General features: G+C 35.2%; 1 protein-coding gene across 2 annotated transcripts in view; it reads right to left on the minus strand.

Moving 5' to 3' along the window:
- The window catches only part of RBFOX1 (RNA binding fox-1 homolog 1), an 869,105-nt gene that overhangs the window by 285,854 nt on the left and 556,065 nt on the right, over nucleotides 1-27,186 (minus strand). Inside the window, exon 1 of one of the 2 annotated variants that reach the window (XM_050713748.1) lies at nucleotides 12,223-12,366. The exons of the other annotated variant lie outside the window; for it this stretch is intronic. Coding sequence (XP_050569705.1) covers nucleotides 12,223-12,366 — 144 coding nt within the window. Of the gene's footprint in view, nucleotides 1-12,222; nucleotides 12,367-27,186 lie in introns of those variants that run through there. 2 annotated transcript variants of the gene reach the window in all.

The raw sequence follows: 27,186 nt of genomic DNA on the forward strand, positions 1-27,186 counted from the left end.
TAGCAAAGGATTGGTGTAAATTTGTGCAGAGAAGGAGGAAAACAAAAGAAGATTATTTCTATTTTTATTTATATTTTTAGCTGATTTTAGCTGATATTAAGGCTATTCGATGCATATTAGTAAGATCTTATTGCTGCAAGAAAGAAGACAGAGCAAGCAGTCTAATTTTAAGAACTGAGATATGACCAGTTCTCCTGCAGTTCAAAGGAGGATCAAACAATAAAAAACTAATTCTTAAACTCTTTGACTGTGAGCAACTTATGTTTCCTCAAATTTTTTTCAAAAAGTGGTCTGTCCCTAAATGGAAGAAATGCAATGCATACTGTTTACAAAAAATGGCAAAACACCAGAAGGTGCATTACTGAATCCTGGTAACAAATGAAAATAAGAAATGTAATATTCCACTACAAATTTTGAGTCATGTTGCTTAAACATGAATTATACTAAAAGTTCATATTGCATTGCTCCCATACATAACATTGGCACATCTTGATTGCAAATGCTATTATTGGAACATCTCTGGTACTGCAATGAAAGAAGAGTGCTACATAGCTGCTTCTTAAGAACTGTCTGATTTTGGAATAGTTAATGAGCCAGTTGGGACTAGTGAATTCTTACAGAAACTCTTTTCAAAGTTGCTTTTCTGTTTGTTTTTGTTTTTAATAATTCCCCTGATTTTTTTCTTAATTATAGGTTACCTACAGAGTCTGCTTCAATAAATGTTTTGTGTAATTTAGCACTACTGTATACACAGTAGAAGTTAATCTTTGCTATACCCTATTGATCTATTTGGCTATTTGTGGAACTAGTAAAAACTAAACTTTCTAAATTCTTATCCTCTGCTGTTCAGCTTTGATTAACTCTTTAAAGTCATACAAACAAAATACTGAATAGTGCTGTTCTCCATGGGACTAATTCCTGGTGAAGACATTTTGCAAAGCAACACTTAAAGAAGTACCTGCAACATTAGTCCCCCAAGACTTAATGATGCATAGTTTTCTGAGGAACTATGTATATAATACATCTTTCTTTCAATTCAGTTCTTTATTTATTAAGGGGTAGTTTAGTTTATGTTAAAATGGTACTGAACAGCTTAACTTCAAAGGCATACCTTTGTACTAAACCAACTACATTGCATTAACAGTATTTCAAAGCCCTCAAATGTACATATATAAGAAACAGATGTAGATAGCTGTAGCTATATAATTGTATACAGGGGCAGTTGAATACTGTGAGAATACTACAACCTTGTTTTCTTCCTTGAACACTTTTAACAAGTGACTTTCTTCAATGATGAAACTTACAGAAGGCTAAACTTTTAGGATGTCATCATCATCATCATTAGTGTCTGGATATATTTTTTCTATATTTTCTTTTTGAGGCAAAAACAATCAGATGCTGTGTGCAGTGATTTACCTTAATTATATCAGAGAGTATAGCTGACAGCCCTATATAAACTTAAAACAGCTGACAGGTACATTAAAACAAAACAAAAAATAGTGAAACAAGTGATAATGAAACATTCTTCCAACAAGAAATACATTTGTAAAGAGAAGTTCTACAGTGCTGTCCTCCTGCTAGCACAGAGCAACTTCTCTTGGCAGGGGAGGGCTAAGTGTTGCTTTGCCCCGAGTAAGATCTGTGAGAGTACAGGCAGTTTGAGCACTGTCTTCCCCAACTGATATTTTGGGAGTAAAGTCAACTTTGACATGAAAGTAACTCAAGTTAATTCATACTTTATCTGTAATCTGTAAGAGTTCATCAGTAGCTGCTTCAGTAATAAATAAAATTAAAGTTAGTACACATTTCTAATTTTTATTTTGCCATTTACAATTTCATAGCATTATTTAAATATAAAATTCATAAAATCATATAGAATGCAAGGTGAAATCAACTTAACCCATATAAATTATAAATTAGAAATTATTTGCTAAAAATTGCCTGAGACCATCACATTTTTAATAGAATAGCATTTATTCAACCAAAACAAATGATTATTGTGCAAATACTAGACAACTAATTACATAATGTACCTTTACAAAATTACATAATATGGATGCAGCTTGTTTCTCTGTTTTCTGTTTGAAAAATAGATTGTTTAATAACCCACCAAAGCTATCTGTAAACCAAGGAAACAATAGAGCAGATGTTGACTGTTGTCTTGTGCCTCACAGACATAATTAAACACAATGAAACACTCATGCACCCAAATAATAGAGGACAAACAAATACAAGAACAGTACTCTATAAACATAAACCTCATTTACTGGGCACCTGTCTTATATTAATCCATGATATTTAAACCAGTGATGAAAATGGAAAATAAGGTATTTATCTATCTTCAGACTATACAAACTACAAACAATTTCTCAGTAGTAGCTCTAACTTCTGTAAAACAGATTCGCACAATGATGACTTCCATAAAGCTGGGAAAGAACCATATTTTCTATTGTAACAAAGCCAAGACAGGGCAGTCACATTTTCTGTGAGCAAAAGCTACATGAATCAATGACTCTGAATGATCCAAATAAACTGAAAACATTATGCCTGCTGTGTAATACAAAATCTTAAAATTCCCCTGGAAAGCCAGTTTCCTTTGAACTGCAGAACACATGCCCTGTAATTATTCCCCCCCCCCCACCACTTCCTTTTGTGAAGCAATAATGGAAAGTAAAGACTAGATTGCATAAGTATCAAAATAAGCGTTTATTTTCTAGGATAGTGTCCCATGACATTGCTTAACACTATTTCACATCATAATTTGAGGGCTTTTTTTTTTTTTTTTAAAAAAAAACATTCCTCTTTATCTACATTTCTATCGAATGTAAATACATATATTCTCTAGTATATATCAACATTGACCCAGTATTTGAAAACAAGCATTTTGTGAATAAATACAAAATTAAGTACCCATTTCCACAGTTCCTATTAGAAAACAATGTTTCCAGATAAGTTTAAAAATTAACTCACATTTACTGCAAAACAGGGAAGCATATTTTTGCTAATAAAAAAATCCTGATTTTAAAGTAAAACAAATGCTTTAGGGAGTGCTATTACACTGTTACAGTAAACAAATCAGTTTTGTACCCGTTATCTAAAACGCACATTTTGCCTTTGCATTTTACTTAGTTATGTCTAAGAAGACAGAATATAACATCATCTGCATCTCTTTATGTTAATAAAACCATACTATCCTCTTTCCATAGCCAACACCATAAAGCATAAATACCAAATGGAAAACAAATGGAAGCATAATGCCACTGTGAAGCAAACCAATCAGCTCTAAAACAGCTGAGATAGATCTCATCCAGTAGTTCATTCATTCTTTACAGAAAAGAAACGAAAATATTCCTAGGTGAATCAGATTTAAAAAAAAAAAAAAAAAAAGACAGCTCTGAAAGATTGTAGAGCCCTAAATTCTTTTGATTTATGAAGGCAGCATCTACTGCATCGAGCAAAACAACTCAGCATGCCGGGACCCTTTTCCCTGAAATTCCTTTATTAACACAACCTGGCTCTGCTAGTGAACAAGAGCAGTGGTGTGGTGTATATAAATCATTAATAGTGTGCTGTGCAATGGCTGAATTTCCTGTGCGAGTTGGAAAGCCTTTCCGCACAATAGGGATTTGGGGGTTGGAATTGGCTGCTATGAAATGTACTTCATCATCCTCTGCGTTTGACGCTTCCCAATAGCTTTCTACTTTTCCTTTTCCTTTTCTCCCTCAAGCCCAGCAACTGCAATAGAAATTTATTGGATTTCATGCCTGCAAAGAAAGGAAGAGAAAAAGAAAGAAACGGGCAAGCCCATTTGGAAGGAGAATTATTTTGCCATCATTTAAAAGCAGGCTGTGTTCAAATAAAGTCTACTACTTATGAACACAATTTGATTATTTTTTTTTTATGTTTAATTTACTGCTTTAAACTGAAAAGAAATTGAAAGAACTACTGAAAGTGTAGTTAGTCTTAGGAAAAAAAAAATCAACTATCACTGAAAAGGCAATTACTCTCTAAATGAAGTCATTTTCCACTGGAACGTTATTTATTTAAGAGCAGGAAGAAAGGAGGGCAAATGTCTATGCACAGGGAACTCCTGAAGTTGGCCTCATCAGCACTTTTACACTGGGTGTACCCAAAATCTTTCCACAAAGCAAGATATAAGTTCATGTGCATTTGGGAAGCGTGATGTTTAAAGTAGAGCTGGAAGAGATGGCAGCAATGGGAAAGGGAGGGGGAAAAAAAAAACAAACACTCTTGGAAGTGCAGTGGCTGAATTTCCTGTATTTTTGCAGATACTCAAACTGAACTTGGAGGGAACATTGAAACTACTTATCTTGCCTCTGAAGTACGCAAAGTACAACAACAAAAAAGTTGAATGTCTTTTCAAATTTGACCGAAATGAAATACCAAGTTTTCTTTATATAGAATTCTGCACTAAAATATTCCTTTTAGGGTCACTCTTAGAAAAACTACAAAGTTACAAAGAGACCAATGCTGAAAAAGCAGTCTCAAACCATATGCTACCCATCAGGAAAAATGACACATTATAAAGGTAACTAAGGATACAATCAGTCTTCCAGCTAGGCCAGAGCAACATTCACTATGTTTCAAGCATCAGCACCACAGAGAAACACGTTTATTGCCATCTAAATGGCAAATGTTTAAGATATTTAGAGTGCAGTTTTGCAGAGCTGAATGTGCTACAGTCAGAACAGGGAAACATTCCAGTGTGCCATTTTGCACTTGTGCTGATATCCAGCAGACTAGAGATTACAAGAATAAGCCTGCAATGCATGCAGAAGTCCCTCTGCATTACACAATAATGACATTCTGAACTGAAATAAATGAAGCCCCTGCAGTGCTATTCTGTCAGATTTTGAAAGTAAATAACTTAGCTTCTGACAAGAGAGACATTTTTTTCCTCCTCTTGCCATAGAGCATTAATTGAGCTATGCAGCCATGTAACAACCCAGAAGGGGGACTAATACATGACAAGGAAAAAAGCTTAAGAAAAGAAGGGAAATGCATGGAATATATGAGCTGATTGACTTCCTTTCACCCCTAAATTTTCTCACTAGCTCTGCTTTGACAAGGTCATAATATCAGGGAAAACTTTGAACAGTTTTGTTATCGTCTTCCTTCGTAATGGGAGATGATCTTCATTGTTTCAAAAGAGTACTTTAAGTTCACACTGTCTTACGAAAGATGGTGGTATTATGAAAACAAACATTTTTTAAAGCTATTATCACTCATTGTTTGAAACTAAAGAAAGTTCCATGCCCATAATCAATACTTGTAGTTAACTATTAAATTTACGGAATGCTTACTTGCCACTGTAGAGAAAATGAAAATAGCTATAAAACAAGAGACTATGAGAAGCAAAAGCAAAAAAGCAGCCTTCAAAACTCTGTAATAATAATAATAAACATAAGCGTAATTCAATAGGAAATTGATGAGAGGTGTATCACAACTATAAGTTTAGACACACCTCACACAAACATGAGATACAATTAAATTCATGTAGTTATAAAACAAAGCATATTCAAGATATTACAAGATAGGAAGACCAACCATTTTTAATATAAAGGGTCAAAAGTTAAATTTAAAAGTGGTCTGAGTTGAAAGCACTGATATGGTTATTCATGAGCATTTGAACATCTTAAGTATTTCTATTCTAAAGTAGCACAGACATTCCTTCATATCAGGGGGAGAATCACTGAACAAAAAATAATTCACTGAATGCTTTAGTTCTTCGTACAGTATCTAATTTTGATTCTGTGTGTGTTCAACACAACGAGAAAGAGAAGGATCAAAACACATTGAGATCTCTCCACAGCTGGAGCCTGCTACAGTGCAAAAGACCAAAGGCCCAACTACAACCAGTCAGGATACTATAGACATTAGATATGGTATTTTCTCTAATTAAATTCACCAGGCTGCAGTACTGACAGAGTAGGAAGGAAAGCCAAATGTGAGAGAAGTCAATGGCACTGCACTAGGTAACTCAGAGGTAAATGAGTAATGCTAGCAAAGAAATGACAGGAGTTCCTCAGGAGAGCTCTTGTACTACACATCACACTTTAAAGCTGATAAATCAATTGCACATACACCTTTAAAAGGCAGAAAAGCTTCAAGGATTCTTGGAGGGTGCTGACTTCTCCTTTCCACTAACATTATTATAACCATATAAAGCTAGGTGATAAATTCTAGAGTCACAATTCTTTTTATCACTTCATTTCATTTATGCTACCTATTCAAGACTTACAAAATGTTTTAAACAGAATGTTAACATGCTGGTAGCATTTATTTACCAGATTCAGAAACACACACATTGAAAAACAAAAGCTTCATAGGCCAGTGTTGCACGGCTACTGGTCAAAAGGTAACCAAACTGAGTGAAATACCTACTAGTTGCGATGAGGAAAAGCCCATTTAGATAACCAAAGCATGCTTTCCTTGATATAAAATGCCACCGCACATTCGTTTCTCCCAAAAAACCACCACATACAAATTTAGCAAATACCATTGAATAGTGACAACTTACGAATAGCTGACGCAGCAAAACATCCTGTCATCACTGCCCAGCCTATTCGGAGAGCCCCGATATAAAAGCAATGACTGCAAGCTCAAGCTGTTCACCTGCTTCTGCCATGTGGAAGCTCCTTCGAAACTGCTCTTGCTCTTATATTCCAAAGCAGCAAGTCCTTAGCCGATTTTTTTGTGTGTGTGTGTGTGTCCTCTAATATTTAAAGAGCTGGGTACTTAACTAAAGCACTTCCTCTTGTCGTAGTGAGGAAAGTGACCTTCCTCTACAATGAAGTAGTCAAATGCCCAAACTAGCCCTTATTCACAATGAGAACGCAGCACTTGCTCTCTAAGCCACTTCTCAATAGTCTCTGGAAAACAATGAAACAGCTCTTGTGAGACAAAAGATATATAAAGCTTTTAATTTCTGTTGAATAAGGGGTACAGTCTCACATACCAGCTTGGAAGTTTATCACTGAATGCCAAATGATTTATTTACCCTAATTAAGACAAACAACACATCGAGATGCGATTCCTTACTCCTGCACTAACCGTGCTTCTAGATGCAACATTTACTCTCCCTCCCTTTAAGGTCCGTTTCATACATACACTAAAATTCCCTAAGAATGCCACACTGCCCCCTTAGGTGAACATGAAATTGCTTCTGCCCCCACATGAAATTGCTTCTAACATGATAATACCTTTTTTTAAATTTTAACAGAGTACTATAATTCATCTGACCAAATACAGTTTTTTACCCTACACATATGAATAAACAAGCTCTATGTTTCTCTTGGGGCAGTGAAGCTGGTTAAATGAATCAGAAAACCCTGAAAAGATTGCCTACCCTCAGTCCATCAGCTACTGGACAATTATTCAAGGCCCAGCTGTAAGAAAAACAGATGGTGAGTGAGCATTAGTAATGTGAACTTCTTTTCACTCATGCAGTCATAAGCAGAGGTTGTATGTTCTCATATGAAAATTGCCATGAAATAGCAGACTGAGGAACAAAATTGTGCAAAGACTTCAATTTGCAAGCTAACAGATGCCTTAAATTTTCATGAGTTCAAGTCAAATTTACCAATTTTACAGAAGAGACACAGTGAGTGAGTAATATAAATGAACTAGGTAAAGAATGGCAATGTCTTCATGATACGTTTAAACAGTGACATCATAAAACATCTGTTATTGCATACAGCTAACATACCTGATCCTTTGAAGACTCACTAAAGTATAAAATGCAAAAGACACATGCACAGAACTGTAACTGTGATGGTGGCATTCAGCAATTGATGTGTTTGTTCTCTATAAAAATGGTAAAACGTATCCAGAAATTGTTCACCCATTTTAGTTCTTCATACTATTTTAGCACAAAGATAATCTGTTCTAATCCTTTTTCCATTATTGACACTATCGACTGCATCAATTGAAAATGCTATCAAATAAATCAACATTGAATTTAGCCATGAAGAAACAATGTGATAGTCTTTCAGACTCCTATATATCATCAGATCCAAAAGCATGACATAAGTAACTGAGTGGGGAATTCAGCTGTTCTCCATAGTCATAATGCTTAAGGCCCAAATAAAATTACACTAATTTACCATGTAAGCACTAGCGGAATAGCTGGGGTAGAGATGGAGAGTTTGTTGTGTTTTGTTTTCATGGTGGATTTTTTCATCACTGATACGAGAGCTGTATTGTGAACTACTTTCTTGTTAAAGACAGAAAAGGTTGATATTGAAGTTTCAGTTCAATTGTTTTCGATCTGTGAATGTCCACTATGAGCAATTGCTCCATTTAAAAGGAATTACCCTTTGTACAAACCACTTCACTATTTAAAATAAACCACATGTATCATCATTAAACAGAAAAAAAAATTACCAATTTTAAAATAATGACAACGTTACTGTACACTGACATGGAATATTATGTTTCAAAAACACAGTTGACTTGGTGTTTTCTCTGTGAAGTATGAACTAAATAACCCTAGTTCCTGGTAAGCATATCATAGGGAAACACAAGTTAACAGAACTAAGCTTTCATTAATGAACTCTAAATCTCAATTTACAGGCAGTTGAAACTTGCTGCAAAAATTACTTTGCGCTAGCATTTGATATAAGCTTAAGTTCAATGCAAGAATTTCTTGCATTAGTGTGTCTAATTAAGGAGGACAAGAGAAAATAGATGAATTTAGCTGTTTCTAACACTGTATGTTATAAAATTATAGGGTACACACCAGAAATCAGAGTTCCTTTTCGGTGTCTTTAAGTATTGACACTAGGTAAAATTCTAAGCCAAATGCACCTACACTTTTCCTAACTGTCCTTATCTTTAAAGTGACACAGTAACAGTGTCCAAATCAAACTCTTTCATCCTCCTTCTGTTCATTGCTGCCACTGATACAGTCATTTGCATTTAATGTTTGAAAACTCTTTCTGGATTTCTAAAGTTGGACTTTCTCTAAGGTGCTTCTAGGTTATTTCAGACAACTTCAGACATCTAAATTAACTCAGAAACTTCCTTCATGTCCTGTTGGCTTTTTCAAATGAATATTTTATTGGTGGTTAAACTATAATGTGAACTAGGCCTCTGTACTTTTGTTTGTTTTCAACTTTACTTTCAATAGTTCAGCTTTAAATGTTTTGATTAAGTGAACCTGTATGCACAAACTGTTCTTAAAAAAATCCAGTTCCTCATGTGGCTCTTAAAACATTTTACATGTGTAATCTGGGAGATATCAGAGCAAATACTTAGTTTCTAATACTGGACAAAGTAATAGAACACTTCTGTGGGAACATTGTAGAAAAGAATTTCATTTATACTGATCAAACTGACTAAGTGATGTTTGTTTAGCAAAAACAATTGCCAGTTTTAAACAACTACCCTACACAAACTCTTTTTCTTTCCCCTTCCAAATGATTAATACTACTCCCCAGAAAACAACCATCCTCATGGCTACATATTTATTGACAAAGACTGGTGTGCCCATCTTGAGAAGAATGTCACACCTCTTAGAGTCTTCCATGAAAGACATATATCCAATTACAAAACTTATATGTATCAAAATACTAGCTTATTTTGCAGATACACACGAAAATTAAAAAGACTTTTTCCATAGATGCTAAACAAACAGTAAATGTTAACAGAGAGCTCCATTAAAATAAAGATGTCTGAATTCATTTTAACTGAGGTGCAAGTATCTGAAGCGTAATTTTTAGAGGAAAAAATATTCTACTGATTAGCTTCACATAATGTCTATATACTGTTGGTGACAGGGTCTACAGGCTGAGGGGAATCACTGATTACGAAGTTGCCAAACAAAGGTTTTAGGTTCCCAGTAGTTAAGATAGACAACTTCATAGCAGCGAGAAAGGCCCTTTACTGAAACAGTTATGTTAGCATGTAGGTACATTTGCTAGAAATGGTAAGATATGGAAAAAAAATTATTATTAAAATAAAAAATAGACTGTCATGGTAAAAGCTTACATTAAAAAAAAAAAAAAAAAATTTATCCTTTCCTATTTAAAACCAGAACTGTTACAGGTTAGATTTAGATCAAGTAACAGTTTGAGGAAATACTTTACCAAATACATAAAATAACATAACATAATTGATCATCTCTGAATTAAGATGATAATTACCTGACTCTCTAGGAATCCAGAATAAGTAAATGCCAATCAGAGATCAAAAGATGCAACAAGCACAGAATTTTGAACCTACCACAATTATCATCAGGAATTCAGAGGAGTTTTTAACAGGTATAGTTGTGATTAGTACAGGCTGAATGTTTCTAAACCGACAATAGGATTAACCAGACTAGAAAGTTAATACTAAAAAAAATACTTTCGGTGTAGTAGTTAATCCACTTAAAGAGTTAAAAATTATCCTGTAGCTATAGCACTTTGTAAAGTGCATTAGCAATCACTTCTCATCTTTCTCGCAAATTCAATAGATGGAATTGAATTCACTGTTTTAAAGTAATCATTACGGTTGCACAGTTTCTTAAACCTTAAAGCAGTGCCATACTATAGATGTTTGCATAATAATACTGCAATAGCTCACCCAGGAAGATTATTACAGCACCTAACCTCATCTTTATGTTATCTTTTATCAGCTCGTTTTGTGGCCACGTTGACCTCTCTCACCTTGGTTCACATTTTCCCTTTCAAAAGCTGGATCTACAGCACTCAAATTGTTGTTTGGCAAACTCAGAGGAACAATTCCACCGAAATACAGGAGTACATTTTGTATACAACCAGTGAGCATACAAATCACACTGGATCATTAAAGTTAATCTACAATTGTCATTTTGAGAACGTACCCAGAATACAGAACTACTAAGAATAGATATTTCAATTATGGCGTACATTTTATTCAAATATTAAATACATTATATTTAACTGCTGTAAATTTTAATTGCAGACATATCCCACTCGCATACATGTATAATCTAGGGCTTATACAAGAATCTTTCATTATATACTCCATTCTCTAAGTCAGAAATGGTTTATACTACACTACTGAAGAAAAAGCTACAGAAGGGTTTATATCCTCCAAATACTTGAGTTCTGTTCTTTCATCAGTAACACAAAGCAAATATTGTGGAAAAAAAATAAATGCTTTAAATCTACTTATATAATTTTTAGGAACAAGATATAGCAAAGAAACACTGTAAAAAAATCTTTCAGGCATTTTTAAATACAGAAAAAGTTAGAGACTGTTTCATGGAAGTCAATATGCATATAAACTATTGCAATGGCAGTTGGATGAACTCACAGGCAAATGCTCCTATTTGTTATGAGCAAAAGAATTTCTTTTCCCGAAGTTCCACCAGAAAGTAACAGAATAAACAAGATTAATCATTGTTGCTTGAGAACATATTTCCATCTCGACTATGCACACCTACTAGATGACTATAACAGTAGGCTCTATTAAAAATAGAGAACTAACATACAATGATGATTTTAAATAATAACGTTATTATAACATTAAATAACTGGGTAAGAGTTATTACTAACTGGTAAGTAATTTGGGGAGGGGGAGGGGTGAAAATACTTCAAAATAGAAGCAAATATATATACATATATAAATGAATGCTCTAAAATGGATTTTAATATTTCAGAAATTGGTATCATTTTGCTTATTTCAAAACATTTTTAAACCCATTCCAATATACTTCAGTGACAGAAGTATTTTAATTCTGCACAGATATAGCTTTATAATTTTTTAATGACTAAAATCACCTTGATTTTAATCAGCAGCATGTTTCAACACAGACTTAAAATTTCTGGCTTCAAAGAAGGCTTAAACAAAATTGCCATTGGGCACATTTACATTAGAAGTATAATTTATGCTTGCAAGTGAAAAAAGAGCAGTCCTTTATGGCTGAAACTCTGCTACTGTATCCATGAGAAATGCAGTCAAAGTACTCTGTCAAATATCTATAAACAGCATCAATAAAGACATTGCAAAAAAAAAAAAAAAGGAATTAAAGACATGCAAAGGCTTGAATCTCTATTAAAACATATTTTCTGCTCACTCTCACCATTCCTAGGTGCAAGCACAACATTCACTCCACACAGTGGGAGACATTTACACAGTCGATTCACACACAAAAATATCCTCACGATTACAAATCCCCCAAATGATGCTGATAAAGCAGGCACTACAGGAAAAGCAAAAGTTGAGCAAACTTACCTGCTGTAAGTACATAAAAGTCAAGGCACAGGAGAGCTGGGGACACATGCCCACATTCGGCAGTGCCACGCAGGTTGCACCCGTAAGGGGATGCTGCATGGTGTTGCTCTGAAGTCTACGTAGAACAAGTGAGGGGGCTTGCATGCAAGCACGTTTGCCCTATCTTGTCACTACAGTTTTTTCCGTCTGATTATTTAAGAAACGGTATTTCTTCAATGCCTTTTTTCCCCCCCGGCACTAGATCCCTACATTCATTTGTCAGCTAAGGCAACTTGGTAGATCTAAACTCTGAATTTTTAAGAGAGAGAAAAAAAAAGACACAGCCTGCAGCCTATTGATGAGCAAATGGAACTTCCTCAATGACAGAGAGCTGAAGCTTGTCTCACAACAGTAGCTGCTGACTAGTAGAGAGAGAGATTGACTCAGTGAGGCTCAGTCGGCTGGTGCTGATGCTGCACAGCTTCTCATTTGTCAAATGGGTCCTAGGGCAGGGTCTTTACCACTCACCAAAATTCAAATACTGCATTTTAAAAATCCCTGGAGAGGATCAGAAAGGAGAGAAAGTGAGCTCGCTGCATCACAGGCGTCCATGAGATCTTGGCAATTAATGTCATTGCCCAGCTGGGACCGAATGCCTGTTATGATTCTACACGCACGCATACACACACACTTGTTTTTCCTCCCAGGACCCACACCTGACATAAAAGGGGCTTTCCCCTTCCAAGAAGGGAAGTATGAAGCACAGAACAGGAAAGGGAAAGAATCTTGGCTAGTCAAGAGGATTCCGGCAAATACACAGCACAATCACTAAATGAGCTTATTTATAAATACAAATTAATTTTATAGCCACATGTCCTTTACCATCTACTTTCCCAGAGAAACACATAAAAGCATTACAGAGAGACTGAACTATCGGTACAACCACTGCAGCAGAAACACTGGGAATGAAACAAAATGCTGTGGCACGCTGTCTTTTACTGAGGGGGAGGGGAGGGCAGCAGGCGTGGATAAAGACTGTATCTTAAATTGGACTAAAACCCGTCTTATCTAAAATTACAAATTTATTTGACAGCCAGTCAATCTATTATAAAGGACTGCCCGATCAGGTTACATAGGAAAATTACATTTGCAACTTTCAGCATTTAATGTTTACTTTTTACTTTGAGAGTGATACCTCAAATTAGTATTCTACTCTTGCAAGATTCACCCCCCCCCCCTTTTATTTTATGGAGTAATAATTATTCATTAGTAGATCTAGTTAGTCTTTATGTAATAAAGTAGGATGTGACCTGCAAATCAAATAATTTATATTACAACTTGTCCTTGAAGTCCTATATTGCAAGTCTTTTTTTTTTTTTCCTCCTGGATACAACTCAAGTATAGCAGAAAATACTACTATTTTTAATTAGAATTTGACAAATGAATGAAATATTATTTCTTTGGGAAAGAAGGTCAATCCTCAAAGCAACACCTGAGGTTTTGAAGGAGTTCGTTTTAAAAAAACTCTGCAGAAGGTTTTAAAATTACCTATGTTATAGGATATCTAACTCCCACAAAGCACATCTTATACCAAGAGTTAACATTAACAACAATAAATAACCCACATAAAATAGAAACCTTTTTCAGAAACAGAGTAACTGGTTGGATTTTGAAAACTACCCTTAGAAATAAAGAAAAGCTCCCGCTTAACTGGAAACAGATACAAAGCATGTCACTGTAACTCAGGCGCTGTATTAAAAAAATATTTTTTCATTTTACATGTGCGCACACATACCTGCACCCACACAAGCTTCAGAGACTGATTTAGATCCACTAAGTCCTCTTCATGCAAAACCAAAAAATTTCCAGCAGAATTAGTTATTTTCTTTTTCTTTCTCAAAAGCAGTCAGTGCAACAAAAATAATGTATTTAAAACACTCAGCAATCACTACCAAAACAATAAATGCACAAACTTAGAATACAGGGATTGTCTTTGGCTTAGGAAACATCCATGCTTTTGCAGTTTATCATGAACTGATCTACTAGAACAGCCCAGATATAGAACAGCACAAATTACTTTATCACCAAAAAAAAAAAAAAAGCGCACCACACAGCAAGACAAAGCAAGAAGAAGGAGAAATGAACTCTCTCTATGCCCTTTCCCTTTTTTTCATTCTTACTCTCTGCCTTAAGCAGTCTCCTGTTCTGACAGGAGTATGTCATGCTTTTCTTCATTTTTTTTTTTTTCCTCCTAGCACAGAAAGCCTGTTATTCTGCAAATGCCCTAAGCTGGTAGAGTTTTCCCTTCAGCTCATTTTCATATGAAATACCATAAATAATACATAGTAATTTAGTAAGACCTTATCAGAATGTTTAATGAAAAACAAATACATTATGTAAGGAGGCAGATAACCAACTCATTCTACATTATGTCAAAATCAAAGGCAACGTGTTTCCCAGCCAAACAGTTTGGAACCATATAAGTCGATCCAATTTCCCAAAGTGAAGTTCTGGAACATGGTGATGGGTCAAGCAGTTTCTTCTGTCTATTGCACTGCTTTACAGATAAGAGGACATCCATAAAACAGATTAAACTCTTAAAAGCAGCACATTGAACAATTATTTCAAGGCAATTCAGTACTGTGAATGTAGCTAATATTAATTTTAAGACTAAATTACTCATTGGACTTTTATTCTTAATTTTCATGTTTGAAAACAAGAAAAATATGAGCCACAAATATTATGAATAGTTTGTATTTCTCTCTTCATATTATTAAAGCAATAACATCAATGTTTTAACTATTAAGTATCCAAATTGCCTATACACGTGCATTTACATAGAGAAATGCTAAACACAGATAATTCAGTACTGTAAGAGATCTAAAAGAGATATAATTCTTTAGCCTGATATGATGCCCTACTGCAGTGGATACAGGGGAAGTCCTTAACAACTTTCTCCCCTTCAAGGACAACTTTCCATTTTGTCTAAGAGGATAAAGGTTTAAAAAGTGCTTTATTTAAAAAAAAAAATATATATATATATATATATATAAAAATAAAGCATATATCACTTCTTTAAAGCCATTTCTTTTACTATACACACTCCTCCACCAAACCCAATATAAAAATAAACACATATGAAGTTATGGCTATATATATATATATACAGTAAGTACCACCACAAATTTGCTAGAGGTACACGAATGACTATACACAATCTGACTCTTTGGCGTTATGCACAGTGCAGATATCACTACCACTACTATATAATTTTACAGAACAGCATATGTCCCATCAGTATCTCATCAGCAAATTATTCATTTTTCCCTTATCCTACAAAAAAGCCATGTGTGCAATTGCAAAGCCTTCCCTACACCATATGACATCTTCCAGTTGCCTCAATGGTGCTCTGTTTGGATCACACTGGATTCAGTAACTGAACTGTATTTTATCCCTCACCCAGTAGCTGATATTATCAATTAGCTACCAATTAGCAATCACAAACCTTTCCCTTCCCTCCCCCCCCCCCCCCCAAAAAAAAAAAAAAAAAAGGAGGCTACCAGTCTACAAAATCCAGATCAGCCTTTGTGGAAGTTCAATTAGAAAAGCAGAGATTAAAAGTTCTTCTGCAGTGATTGCACTACACCACTGTGAGATACAACACTTTTCCAACCTGTCTGGATTGTCAGTGTCATAGCATATGGCAGAGCAGAGCTCAGTTAGGTACCTTCTCCCTACACCCAATGAGACTGCCATTTAAAAAATAATGACAAAGCACTGATCGATCTTGAAAATGCAAATAAAAACAGGATACCAAAGAATTTCTGAAACAAAGCACTAAGGACCAACAGTATTTCTAACATGCCTGCAGTACAAATACAAAACCATTCTTTTGTTTACAGTGCATTTGTAAATAGCGCATTCCATTTACAATCATTCAATTTGCTGTGATCTGGTAGCCAACTTCTGCTTCTCAGAAATTCCCAAATTTCACATTTACAAAATTTAAACCTCAAATTCAACCTTTAGAGTTATCACAGCAGACTGCCTAGTCAGTCTAGACCTTCACTATCAAGTAAAGAGATCTGAAGGAGATCACCTGTAAGACCACACACCGTTCACATTTCAATCTCATCTCAGGAACTTATATTAACCAGTTTACACATACCGAATGTATATAGCATTATGAGATTGAACATCTCCAGACTTCGAGCACTTATAACAATTTGAACCGCATATTGCATTATCCATGCAACACATCTTTCTCCACTTTATAAAACGGTTGATGTGGTATAGAAGTAATCTTGGCAAGTGGTATAGATGCTAAGAATAGCGCAGTGCTTCCTCTAAATGCTCCTTTCCTAACATCACATTAAAATAGCCCCAGGACTTGAGAGCAGGAAGGGAAGCATATTATGAGCTTAAAAATAAAATGCTTCATTAGTATATTTTGACAAATTATTAGCAATCATTAATAGTCTTGTCTTCCTTATCCACACAATACTCTCCTTCCTTATATATGTTATGATTATTTTTATCAACTAGGGAAATGTTGATTTTTTTTTTTTTTCCAAAAAGACAAAATATTTCCATCTACTCTTTCCAATTAACAGGGGATTCTACCATGCTTCCATCGATATTATCTTGTAATCAAAATCCCTATTTCTATTTTAAGGTTTTCCTTATGACTGCTCTTCTTTACTAAGTCTTTGCATAAAGATCAAGACTTTACAGAGGCTCGCACTTACCTCAGGCAAATAAGAATCACTAATTTTGTTTCTCTTAAGCACTATGCTATGTCCACTGACTTCTCCAGTGTTTCATACCCAATGTCTACATAGACACTGTAGCATGCTTAACCTTTTCAGCACCACTTAGCATGCATTTATTTAGCATTCAGTACTGTCTGCACACATTTTTCACAACATAAAAAAAGCCAATAGCCTTTAGTCATGCTAGATTGTTCACATATGGAAGGGAAAAAAAATAAAGTAACAAAATAAATATAAAATAATCATGTTTAGCCCTTAAAGAGTCAGAGACCCTTTCAAACAGAAGATCTATGTTCCTTGACACGTCTTATTTTCCTAGCTGACAGTACTTAGCTATTCCCCAGAGTAAGGGGGAAACAGGTGGGCAGGAGAAAGGGTGAAAAGGCCTAAAAACATGATCCTGATTTAATTTTGTGCGAGTTTACGTCAGCGTAACTCCTCTGAATTGCGTGGATTGACACAGGACACTTCCGTGCTGAAGCCCGGTCAGTGTTCAAGCCGGAGCCCTCTTTCTGACACCCCGGGTGCTGTCCCCCCCCCCGCAGGGTTTTCTCTGCCGGCGATCCCCGCACAACTATACCAGCAACTCCATCTAGTGGGGACGCAGGTTATACCAGCCTCCGCTTAAACCCATTCCTCAAACGAAAAGGAGCTGTACTCTGCTATGCAATTTGCATAGTAAATAATTTACTTTTTTTCCTACCTTTTATGTTATCAGGAGACTTGTGTCTCAAAAACATATGCCTATGCCAAGCCACAACTGGGCATTGAAGACACAGGATGAGGCTCCAAAGCATCTTAAATTACTTTGGGATGACCGTCGCCCTGCTTCTCTTCCCACTGCGTGTTCCCAAGCACATTTTAGGCTACCATTGGACAAATGACTCAGTTGACAGACAAATGGAAAGACATTATGGCTGATAGCTGAAGTAGCAAAAGCTTTCAGAAAGCACTCATCACCTAATGGCACAAGCATCAGGGCTGGAACAGAGGGACTGCATGATGCAGAGCAGAAATCAAGGAGTCAGCCATCCTGATTTAGGAAAGCTTAAGGTGATATGCAATTACATTTTGGGAGGGAAAAAAGCTTTATCTAAGCTTGGTGATACACACTTAAAAACAGGGAAAGAAACAGATGCAACCAATAGAAATCAGGTCAGCAAATTATTTTCACAATCCGACTTTACTTCATCTAGCATACAGGTACTAAGAACACATCTTTGTTTCATTTTCAGAAGCATGGGCTGCCCTCACTCCCCACACATTACTGTCACAACATGAAATAAACCCTTTCACACAGACATATATACAGGTTCTTTAAAAGACAGTGATTCAGGCCTGCTTCACAACAGAATAAATTTGATGAACGTGTCCAGCTATAATTACCATTTTGGTTATTCTTAATATCTGAATGCTAGCAAGGAGACATTAGTGACACATGTAGTACTGCCATATAATATTCTTTTCAAAGTCCCAGAAGAAAATACATAACAATATGACCCTTAGAAAATTAACTGCTTTATTAAATTCAGATTATTTTTTTTTAAATTGTAATATGAGAAAAGGTATTAATCATAGAAATTTGAGCTTACATCTCAAGTATGTAGGAGGGAAAGTTTACAAACCACTTATGGAAAAATAAGAAGTCTACAGTTTTATCTAAAGCTAGGAAGCCTACCTGTGCCTGCTGTCACTGTAGACCTAGTTAAAAATCAGGCAGGAGAAAGAGAGAAAATAAGAAGTACAGACATAAGGTATTTCACCCAGATTTGTTTCTCTACAAAATTCTGTTTCCTTCTTTTAAACGGACACAGCACTGGCAGAACTATGATTTATATTTTCTCTACATTATTTTGAATAAACTTAAATCTTCATACAAATTCATTAATCAAAAAACACTATTGCCCTGATTTTTGCCTCTTCATTTACACCATCACATCTCACACTCTGGTGCTGTTATGGCATCAGAAAAAAAAAAAAAAAAAGTGAGAAGCAGCAATAGCATGTGAATTTAGAGCCTGTTTTCATGCCATAGTAATGAAAGAGAGAAAATGCACCATATGTGATTACAAGTATAGCAAGAGGTATAAGTATAGTAAGCAAGATGGGTTTATGCTGCCCTAAGTTATTTTTTTTTCCCCATGAGATTAATAATCTTAAAAATAAATAAATAAAAGAATGTCAAATCTCAGAAAGAGAATAAATGACAGATTAATTATGCTATTATGTAAAGGTCATATCTTTTCTTTGTAGGAATTAAATTAACTGGACATCAGTGCAGTTTCCTTCTACAATGAAATCACTTCTTTTTATTATTCTGTCTATGGCTGGGTTTTTCTCATATATTCTACCTGAATCTAAATCCACCAGACTTAGTCCACAGTGCAGGAGCTCATTTTAATGTGTAACAACTAAATATTAACATGTTCATGTATCAAACCAACAAATCCTCCATTAACTGCAGTTGATTCTCTAAGTCTTCATTTCCCATGACCTTTACCTACAGTTTACAGCCTACCCAACTCTCACAGGTATGTTCTCTCTCCAACACAATGTACAATACCTCCACAGCTCTCTGGGGGAGTCTATTTATCCTCATATCTACCAGCAAACCTCAGAACGCTCCTCAGCATTTTGACACTACCCCATAAGATGAGCTAAGTCAGTTTCAACTGACTCTGTAACTCTCCAAAATCTAGACCTTCACCTCTAATTTCTTCTTGTGGTTTTTCAATTCCACTTTCAACAAAACATCTTAAAATCCTTATAGTCGGGATTGAACCAGCTTGTTAAATACTCATCTCCATCTAAAGGGAGATGTATGCAGTTTAGGATAACTAAAAGTATCTTTGAGCTTTGGGCTTTAGTTGATACAGAAGCACTTTCAAGGCTTCCCAAAAGAGCCATCTGTACACTCTCCAAAAGACAATTCCAGCAGAAAGATGTTAGATGCCACAACCTAACCTCATTGCAATGCCAGAAGAACAGGGATTTGTTGGAGCTTAAGAGTTTGAGTTCTATAGCACCCTTGCAGAACTACATGTTTTGGCATGCAGGCAGCTTTGCATATGAAACTGATACAAAGCCGTCTCTGTGAGCCTTCTTGTGTCCCTGCTTCAGGCCTTCACAAGTACTGTGTGAGAAAGTTCAATTTTATACACAGAGTCAATGTATTTCGTGTCTTTTTATCCAGTTTATTCTACCTGCTGGTTTTGAAACAAGCAGTCACTTCTTTTCTAACAGTTCTTTTCCTGGACCCTTCTGGGATCCTGTCCTTCCCATAACACCTTTCCAATTGCTTCATTAGTGTAACCTCTATCTGGACTGTTCACGAGTACAGAATCGGTTCCCTCCTCTTCCTGCTCTTTAATTGGTACTTTTTATCTTTCTCTACCTCAATTGACACATTCAACACCTGAGTCATCCTTTTCCTCAGCTAATAACTAGAGTCTACAAGTTCTTCTACAATATTCTCTATAAGTTATTTGTTTTCATCAAAACTAATCAACTCTCTCTCATTGTGGTGGCCATCATTCACCTCTTCTACTTGTAATTCCTTCCTCTCTTCTTTTATTCATTGAAATCCACACTGATACTATTGAATTAACTCTTCTTTTTCCCTCTGCTGCTTTGCACTATCACCACTTCGTTTCCTTCCTGCATAAAGTTCAAGTTCCTTGTGGGTCCCTTCCAACTCGAGATATTCTATGAGTTTATAACAAGCAACAAGGAGCACTTGCATGTTGTCCAACCTCCCTCTAATTCCCAAGGACCTTTTAGACATGACAGACATGAATACCCTTAAAAAGAAAAAACATACATGAAACTTGTTCATTCTCATGATGTTTGAGAATTTTAAAAAGTCAAGTTGTTCTTTGCCTTTTTTTTTTTTTAAATGAGAAAACAATTGCTGCAAGTTACAAGGAACAAAACCTCAGAAATAGACTCGTATTTTTCTTTTTCACTTGATATTCAGAAATATTCTCCCATCCTATTATCTCCTTCACATTCAAGCACTTTGAAGAAAGTATCATTTTAGCAAAATGCTCTGTGGATTTTTTGCACACAAACCATCTTTTCTGATTCTTTTTCTTGAATTATATTAGTCCTCTTGAAAATCGTACCATTAAGACACTGATGGTGTTGTCATACCTTGAAGTTTTGTAATTTAGGCATGAACTACAAAATTTCAAATTTAAACCTAGCAACATAGAATTTTTATGATTAAAATAAATATATATATTACAAACATTTGAATCACAGAAACTGTCACAAAAAATGAAAGAAAACAAGTTAAAACCAGATTTTTTAACTAAGTCTGAAGTCGTTTTGCTGTTTCTATCATTTTTTAAGTAGTGCCACAAGAAACTCTCAGATTAAACATAAATCAGAAATACACTAGTCAAAGAGGTGTCATGTTTTGATTATGACCATATAGAAGCTTAAGAACATATTCTGTCATAGCCTTTGACTTTTGCCAGCTAAGTATACATTGCTTTGTGTTCTCACTACAGTATCAAAAATGTATGGTCTAAATTCAAACTTTTTTGTTAAAACCACATAACATAAAACCATGAACCAAAAGCCACAGGAAAGATCTAAAATGCAGTTAAGAACAACTGCTTTTTACTTGAATATACTTTTTTTGTAAGCCTAAATGATACATAAAACTCAGCTACTTGAAAGCTTTAACAGTCAGAGAAATTATCAATGAGGTCAAGTAAGACATATTTACAAAGAGGGTTGACATACGGTGCTAAACACATTCTCAGAAACAATATGAAAGCATACGAAGTATTACCCGATGTCTTGCAGTGCTTCCCAGTACAGCATCCAACCACTCACGTATATGGAGAAGGCATTAAATATTTTCGTCCCAACTTAAACCTCCAAACTAGCATTTTCTAGCTTCAGCCACAAAACCAAACTTTTACACTATGAAGGCCTTTATTTCTACATCCCAAGAACTGAAAAGGAGTAGAAATGTTACTATTTTTAGGCCAGATAGCTAAGCTAAAGCTAACATAGGCAACCTTGTGCCTTCCTCTCAATAGTGCTGACTGAGCAGACATGTTTCCATAAATATTTGGGAGGCAGTAGACCAGTGATCTTCTCCAAAACACGTTCTACTACAGGGTAACAAGGCAGAACATCAAACATAAGTTGTTAGTTAGCAAAAACTATATTAATATGAAGGAATGGGACTGACAGCATAGCTGCTGACATTTGTTTGAAGTGGTCATTCAAAGCAATGCAAAGCCAAGAGTTCACCAGTAACAGTTTCTACTTTCTCTAAGTTATGGCGGTATACCCACCAATTGCATACATCAAACAAAAAGCATCATCCTGTGTATGTCTTGTAATTTATTAGAGGTAAAGGTAATTAAAAAATAACTACATGAAAGTAGTCATATTATTAACATCAGATTCTAATATGTTTTTCCTTATAACTAAGCACAACATACTAAATGTTTTCTAATGCCGCCATGTATTTGCATCGGCTCTGACCTGTAGGGAATGGCTCTCAAAATGACCCCCTTAGATGAATGCAAACCTTTACCCTCCCTCCTGAGCTTGCTCCCATGGGCACCTCCTGTGATGAAGATATGTCTGCTGCAGGAAACAAGCCAAGACCAGCTGCAAATTTCTTCCAGTCATCAAGTGCTAGTGTCAGGACTTGGTCAGCGGAAACCAGGTGACCCACACACAAATGGTTTTTCGACTAATTACAAGTGGTTAGTGCCACACACACCACATCTCACTGTGCACCCAACGACCTTCCTGAGACAATTTCAACCCATATTAAGATACTGTACTGTGTCAGCTGCATTATGTTTGTAATAGATGCAGTTTAAATATTTGACCTTTCATTTTTACTAGAAAGCAATATTATTGGTACCGAAGTTGCATTCCTTAGTTCTGAGAAGAAACACTGCTGAGGTATAAAAATCTTACATGTCAATAAAAAGGTAAAAATCTTAAATACTAGAATCATCTCAACTGGAATACAGAACAGTTAAGAACAAGACCAGATGCAACTACACACTAGTCAACTATAGATATTGCAACTTCCATTTCTCACAGATGAAACAAAAAAGCAAAAACACAAAAGCAAGATAGACTAAAATCAGCAGCTAGACTACAAACAAGAGCAAGTTAAGAATCTGTAGTATTGTTCCACTCTCCATTTATTATGGACCAAACACACGGAAACTAGTAGAAGTCTGAACACTCAATGAATACAATCATGGGCTCTCTCAACCCAAAACACCTGTAGTAACCCAGATTAAGTTATTGGTAATATTTTTCTCAAAAACATTTTTCTTCCCCCCCCTTCTTTTTAAACTGTTCTTATCTCAACCCACAAGTTCTTGCACTTTTCTTTCCAATTTTCTCCCCCATGCCACTGTGGGGAAATCAGCGAGCAGCTGTGTGGCATTCAGCTGCCTCTTGAGTTCACCTGCAACAACTTCTTAGCTAAACCTCTCAAATTTTAAATGTTAATAGTTTTACCACCACAATATGTTTAAGAAAAAAAAAGTGCTACTTATGGTATGCTACCACTGTTGCTTCTATACAGCAATCCTTAATGGACATAGCCATCAATATTTTCTTAAAAAAAAAAAAAAAAGGTAAAGAGGTAGCTGTTCTGAAGCAAAACGCAAAACATTCTAGTGAAACTAAAACCAAAACTGAGAGGAATAAAGTGTTAAAGTAATAGTAAGACAAACAAGTATTAATACTCATTAATATTCAACCTCTGAAATTCTGTATCATTACTCTGGAAATAACTTTCATACTTGGGTATGAATCAACTGAACTTTCTCTGTACAGGCAAAGAAAATAGAACCATAGAATCATAGAATCATTATGGTTGGAAAAAACCTCCAAGATCATCTAGTCCAGCCATCCCCCTACCACCAATGACACCCACTAAACCATGTTCCTAAGCACCATGTCCAACCTTTCCTTAAACACCCTCAGGAATGGTGACTACACCACCTCCCTGGGCAACCCATTCCAATGCCTGACTGCTCTTTCTGAGAAGAAATGTCTCCTCATTTCATCTAATTTTGTTGTGCAACATTTAAAGTACCTTCACACTTATTTTCTACTGTCTGTGGGGAAGTGAAATACAAGGAATAATATCTTTTTGTGGGGGATGAACATTGTAGTTTATTTTCTTTATCTGTTGTAATTTTAAATTTAGTATTTGCTAATATACTTCCAAGTATTGTAATATATAGTATTAAAAATAAAAATGACAAATACATTTAATATAGTGAATTTATGGATTTCAAAGAATCTAATATTTGACTGCTTTAGTACCACTACCCCCCCCAAAAAAAAAAAAAAAAAAAAAAAAAAAAGTTTACCTCTATTTTCTTCACTGTAAGTTTAAAAAATGAATTTGCACAAATATATTAGATGTTTTCCACACTTACTGTGGTGTGGATATATTGACAGTTGTAGTTAGGACTTGGGAGATTTTCCTTTCCATTCTGTGACAAAAAGAAAAATGTGATTAAGTAATCCTCAATATGATGGCCACTATGACCTTTGAATTCCACTTCAAATCTAGCTATTATGTTACTAAAATAATATAGTACAGAATGGATACTGTTTTGCTAATATGATATATAGACTTGTAATAGGAATTTCATACAACTAAATTACAGATATGCCAACTATGATATATTTTTATGTGCATGTGGCATAATATTTCATAACATGCTACAGCATTTTTTTCCTTAGATTCACAAGAAAAATGAAGAAAAAAATAACAAAATATTCAAGTATTCAAGTTGAATATGTCAGTGCTTGCAACCTGAGTTGATTTTTTACACCAGTTGCCTTAAGAGGGAAGCATTAAAAACTTAAAAAAATCTTGCAGAGGTATGAAAAGGCATTCAGTTAAACAAACAGAAGCAAGTTAGATGGATTATTACTTGATTTTATATTAACATAGAAGAAGTTGGAAAAGAAACTACAAAAAAAAAAGAAAAAAAAAAGCTTTATTTCTGAATACAGTGCTCCAAATGTTAGCTTGTTTATGCAAATCAAGTTATGTTGCTTTTGTTGTGTAGGTAAATTTTGAAAAACAAAATGATACTTTCTTTCAAAAAATAAGCTATTAAATACTGAGAATGTGCACCATGGTACTAAAAGCTGGGCCTTCTGCTAACCTTTAGTAATGATTTTGTGAAAGAAAACAAAGATATTAGACATCAACTTAAAATAATACAAATTACATTTTTAGTGTAACCAAGGAAAATAAAACATCTGCTTCCTGGAAAAAAAAAAATGGTACAAAGAACCACTCACCCACATAGTTCCTATCATGCACGCAGAGTTTGCGTGATTAAGAGTGGATGCATTGCCTGACTGCTTCACGAAGCTACAAATCCTGCTCACATCCCTATTCAGCAAACAGGTAAGTACATTTTTCTTTGAAAAGATGCTCAAGACCCACTGAAGGGCATATTTTGACAGTTCTCTAAGTCTGCGCCTTTAAGATCACAACCCTGCTAAACTGCAATGCTTCCTGCTACACAGCTCATTCTGCTGTCTCCCTGTTTGTGGGTTGCAAATTGATGTCTCCACAAAACATTATAACAAAGATTTCAGTTTCTATTTCATAACTTTGGTTCCTGTTAATTAAAACATTAAACTCAAAAACACAATACTTGCATGACATTGGAAATGACCATTAAGCATTCCTTGAAATTACAATATGAAGTTCTTAAACAAAATATTCTGTAAGCCACACAATTTACTGTTATCCTCAGGGGAGATACAAGGATCTGAAGAAGGTGCAAAACCCATCTCTTGTAACTTACCTAAATTTGTGTTCAAGTGACGCATTATAGAGGACTTATAAAAATATTACTTTTTCATTTCCTTTTCAGGCAGGTTCCTGAAGGGAGGTAAAGTAACTGCCAAGTCCCCTTTAGCCCCACTGAAAGAAACATACAGATGTCACATGGCTGTATCACAAGTGTGTGCTGTGCTAAAATTTCATTCAACAGCAATAATATAATAGTATCTTCTGCTGGTAGAATGACTTACACTTGCATTCTAATTCACTACAGAGATATATTTGTCAATAGATCAGCTTTTGATCTATTGACCTGCACGGAAATTTTTTTAAAAAAGCAATTATCTCTGACTACAAATTCTTTCAAAAAAATGTGATATGGTTAAATTTCATAAGTAATCTTACTCCTTGCTTTCATCTTGTATCACTACAAGCTTTTAACACACTATAAACTACACCCAGAGATAATTTTTTGCTCCATTGAAATGCTGGCTCCTTGCAATTTCAAAAATTAAAACATTAATTCATTAACTCTAAAATTAGGAGAAGAAATACATCCCGTTTTTAACATAAAATTTCAAAGACTTATGCAAGCATGACCATGGCCGTGTTTACCAGGGATAATGTCATTCCCTCTAAGAAAAATTTCTAGGACAGAAACTTATTAGAAAATTGGATTTACATCTAAATGGAAGTCTTCTGCACCCCAGTACCCATATGCTCACATGCTGCCAGGTCATCCATTTTGCATGGAAGATTCCCACCTATTAAGCTGTCAGTTTATTGAAATATTTTAAAATAAAGGCTTGCAGAATGAAATAAAAACTTGTTTAAAAATATTTTAATAAAAACCCACTCCTTAATTTGAGTATTTTCTGCGTTGGAGGAAATAAAATAGTAACAGGAAAACAGAACCAAATGCTCCCATTTTTTTCTAGTTAAATATGTTCTGCACATGCAAGGTATCATCTAACTAGACTAGTTTTTGATTTCGAGATCAGAGATTTGCTTGAATAAAATAGCAATTGATGCAACCAGTAAGTAACCATACATCCTGACTCACAGATGTTTTCCAGTAACTACAGGGCATTTCTGTTCTGTTCCCCGTTGCTTACTGTACACACAGTTCCAAACCTAAACTTACCCTGGATCCAGGATTAATTACTAGATCTGAGAATCTGAGGTGCCTCAGATAGAGTTGCCACTGCCAACAGTCCAACGTGGTGAGAACATGTCCATATGTGGTGCTTTAGAGCACAAACACCTATTCCTAACATCCCCAGAAAAAGCTGTTCTTTAATAACCTCTTCTTGTTATCTGTTGACTATATCTGTGTTACATAAACAAATATATTCTGAAGTCATAAGTTACAGAGTCACAATGCAGCACATACGG

This window comes from Cygnus atratus, chromosome 15 (genome assembly GCF_013377495.2).
Source record: "Cygnus atratus isolate AKBS03 ecotype Queensland, Australia chromosome 15, CAtr_DNAZoo_HiC_assembly, whole genome shotgun sequence".
NCBI lineage: Eukaryota > Metazoa > Chordata > Aves > Anseriformes > Anatidae > Cygnus > Cygnus atratus.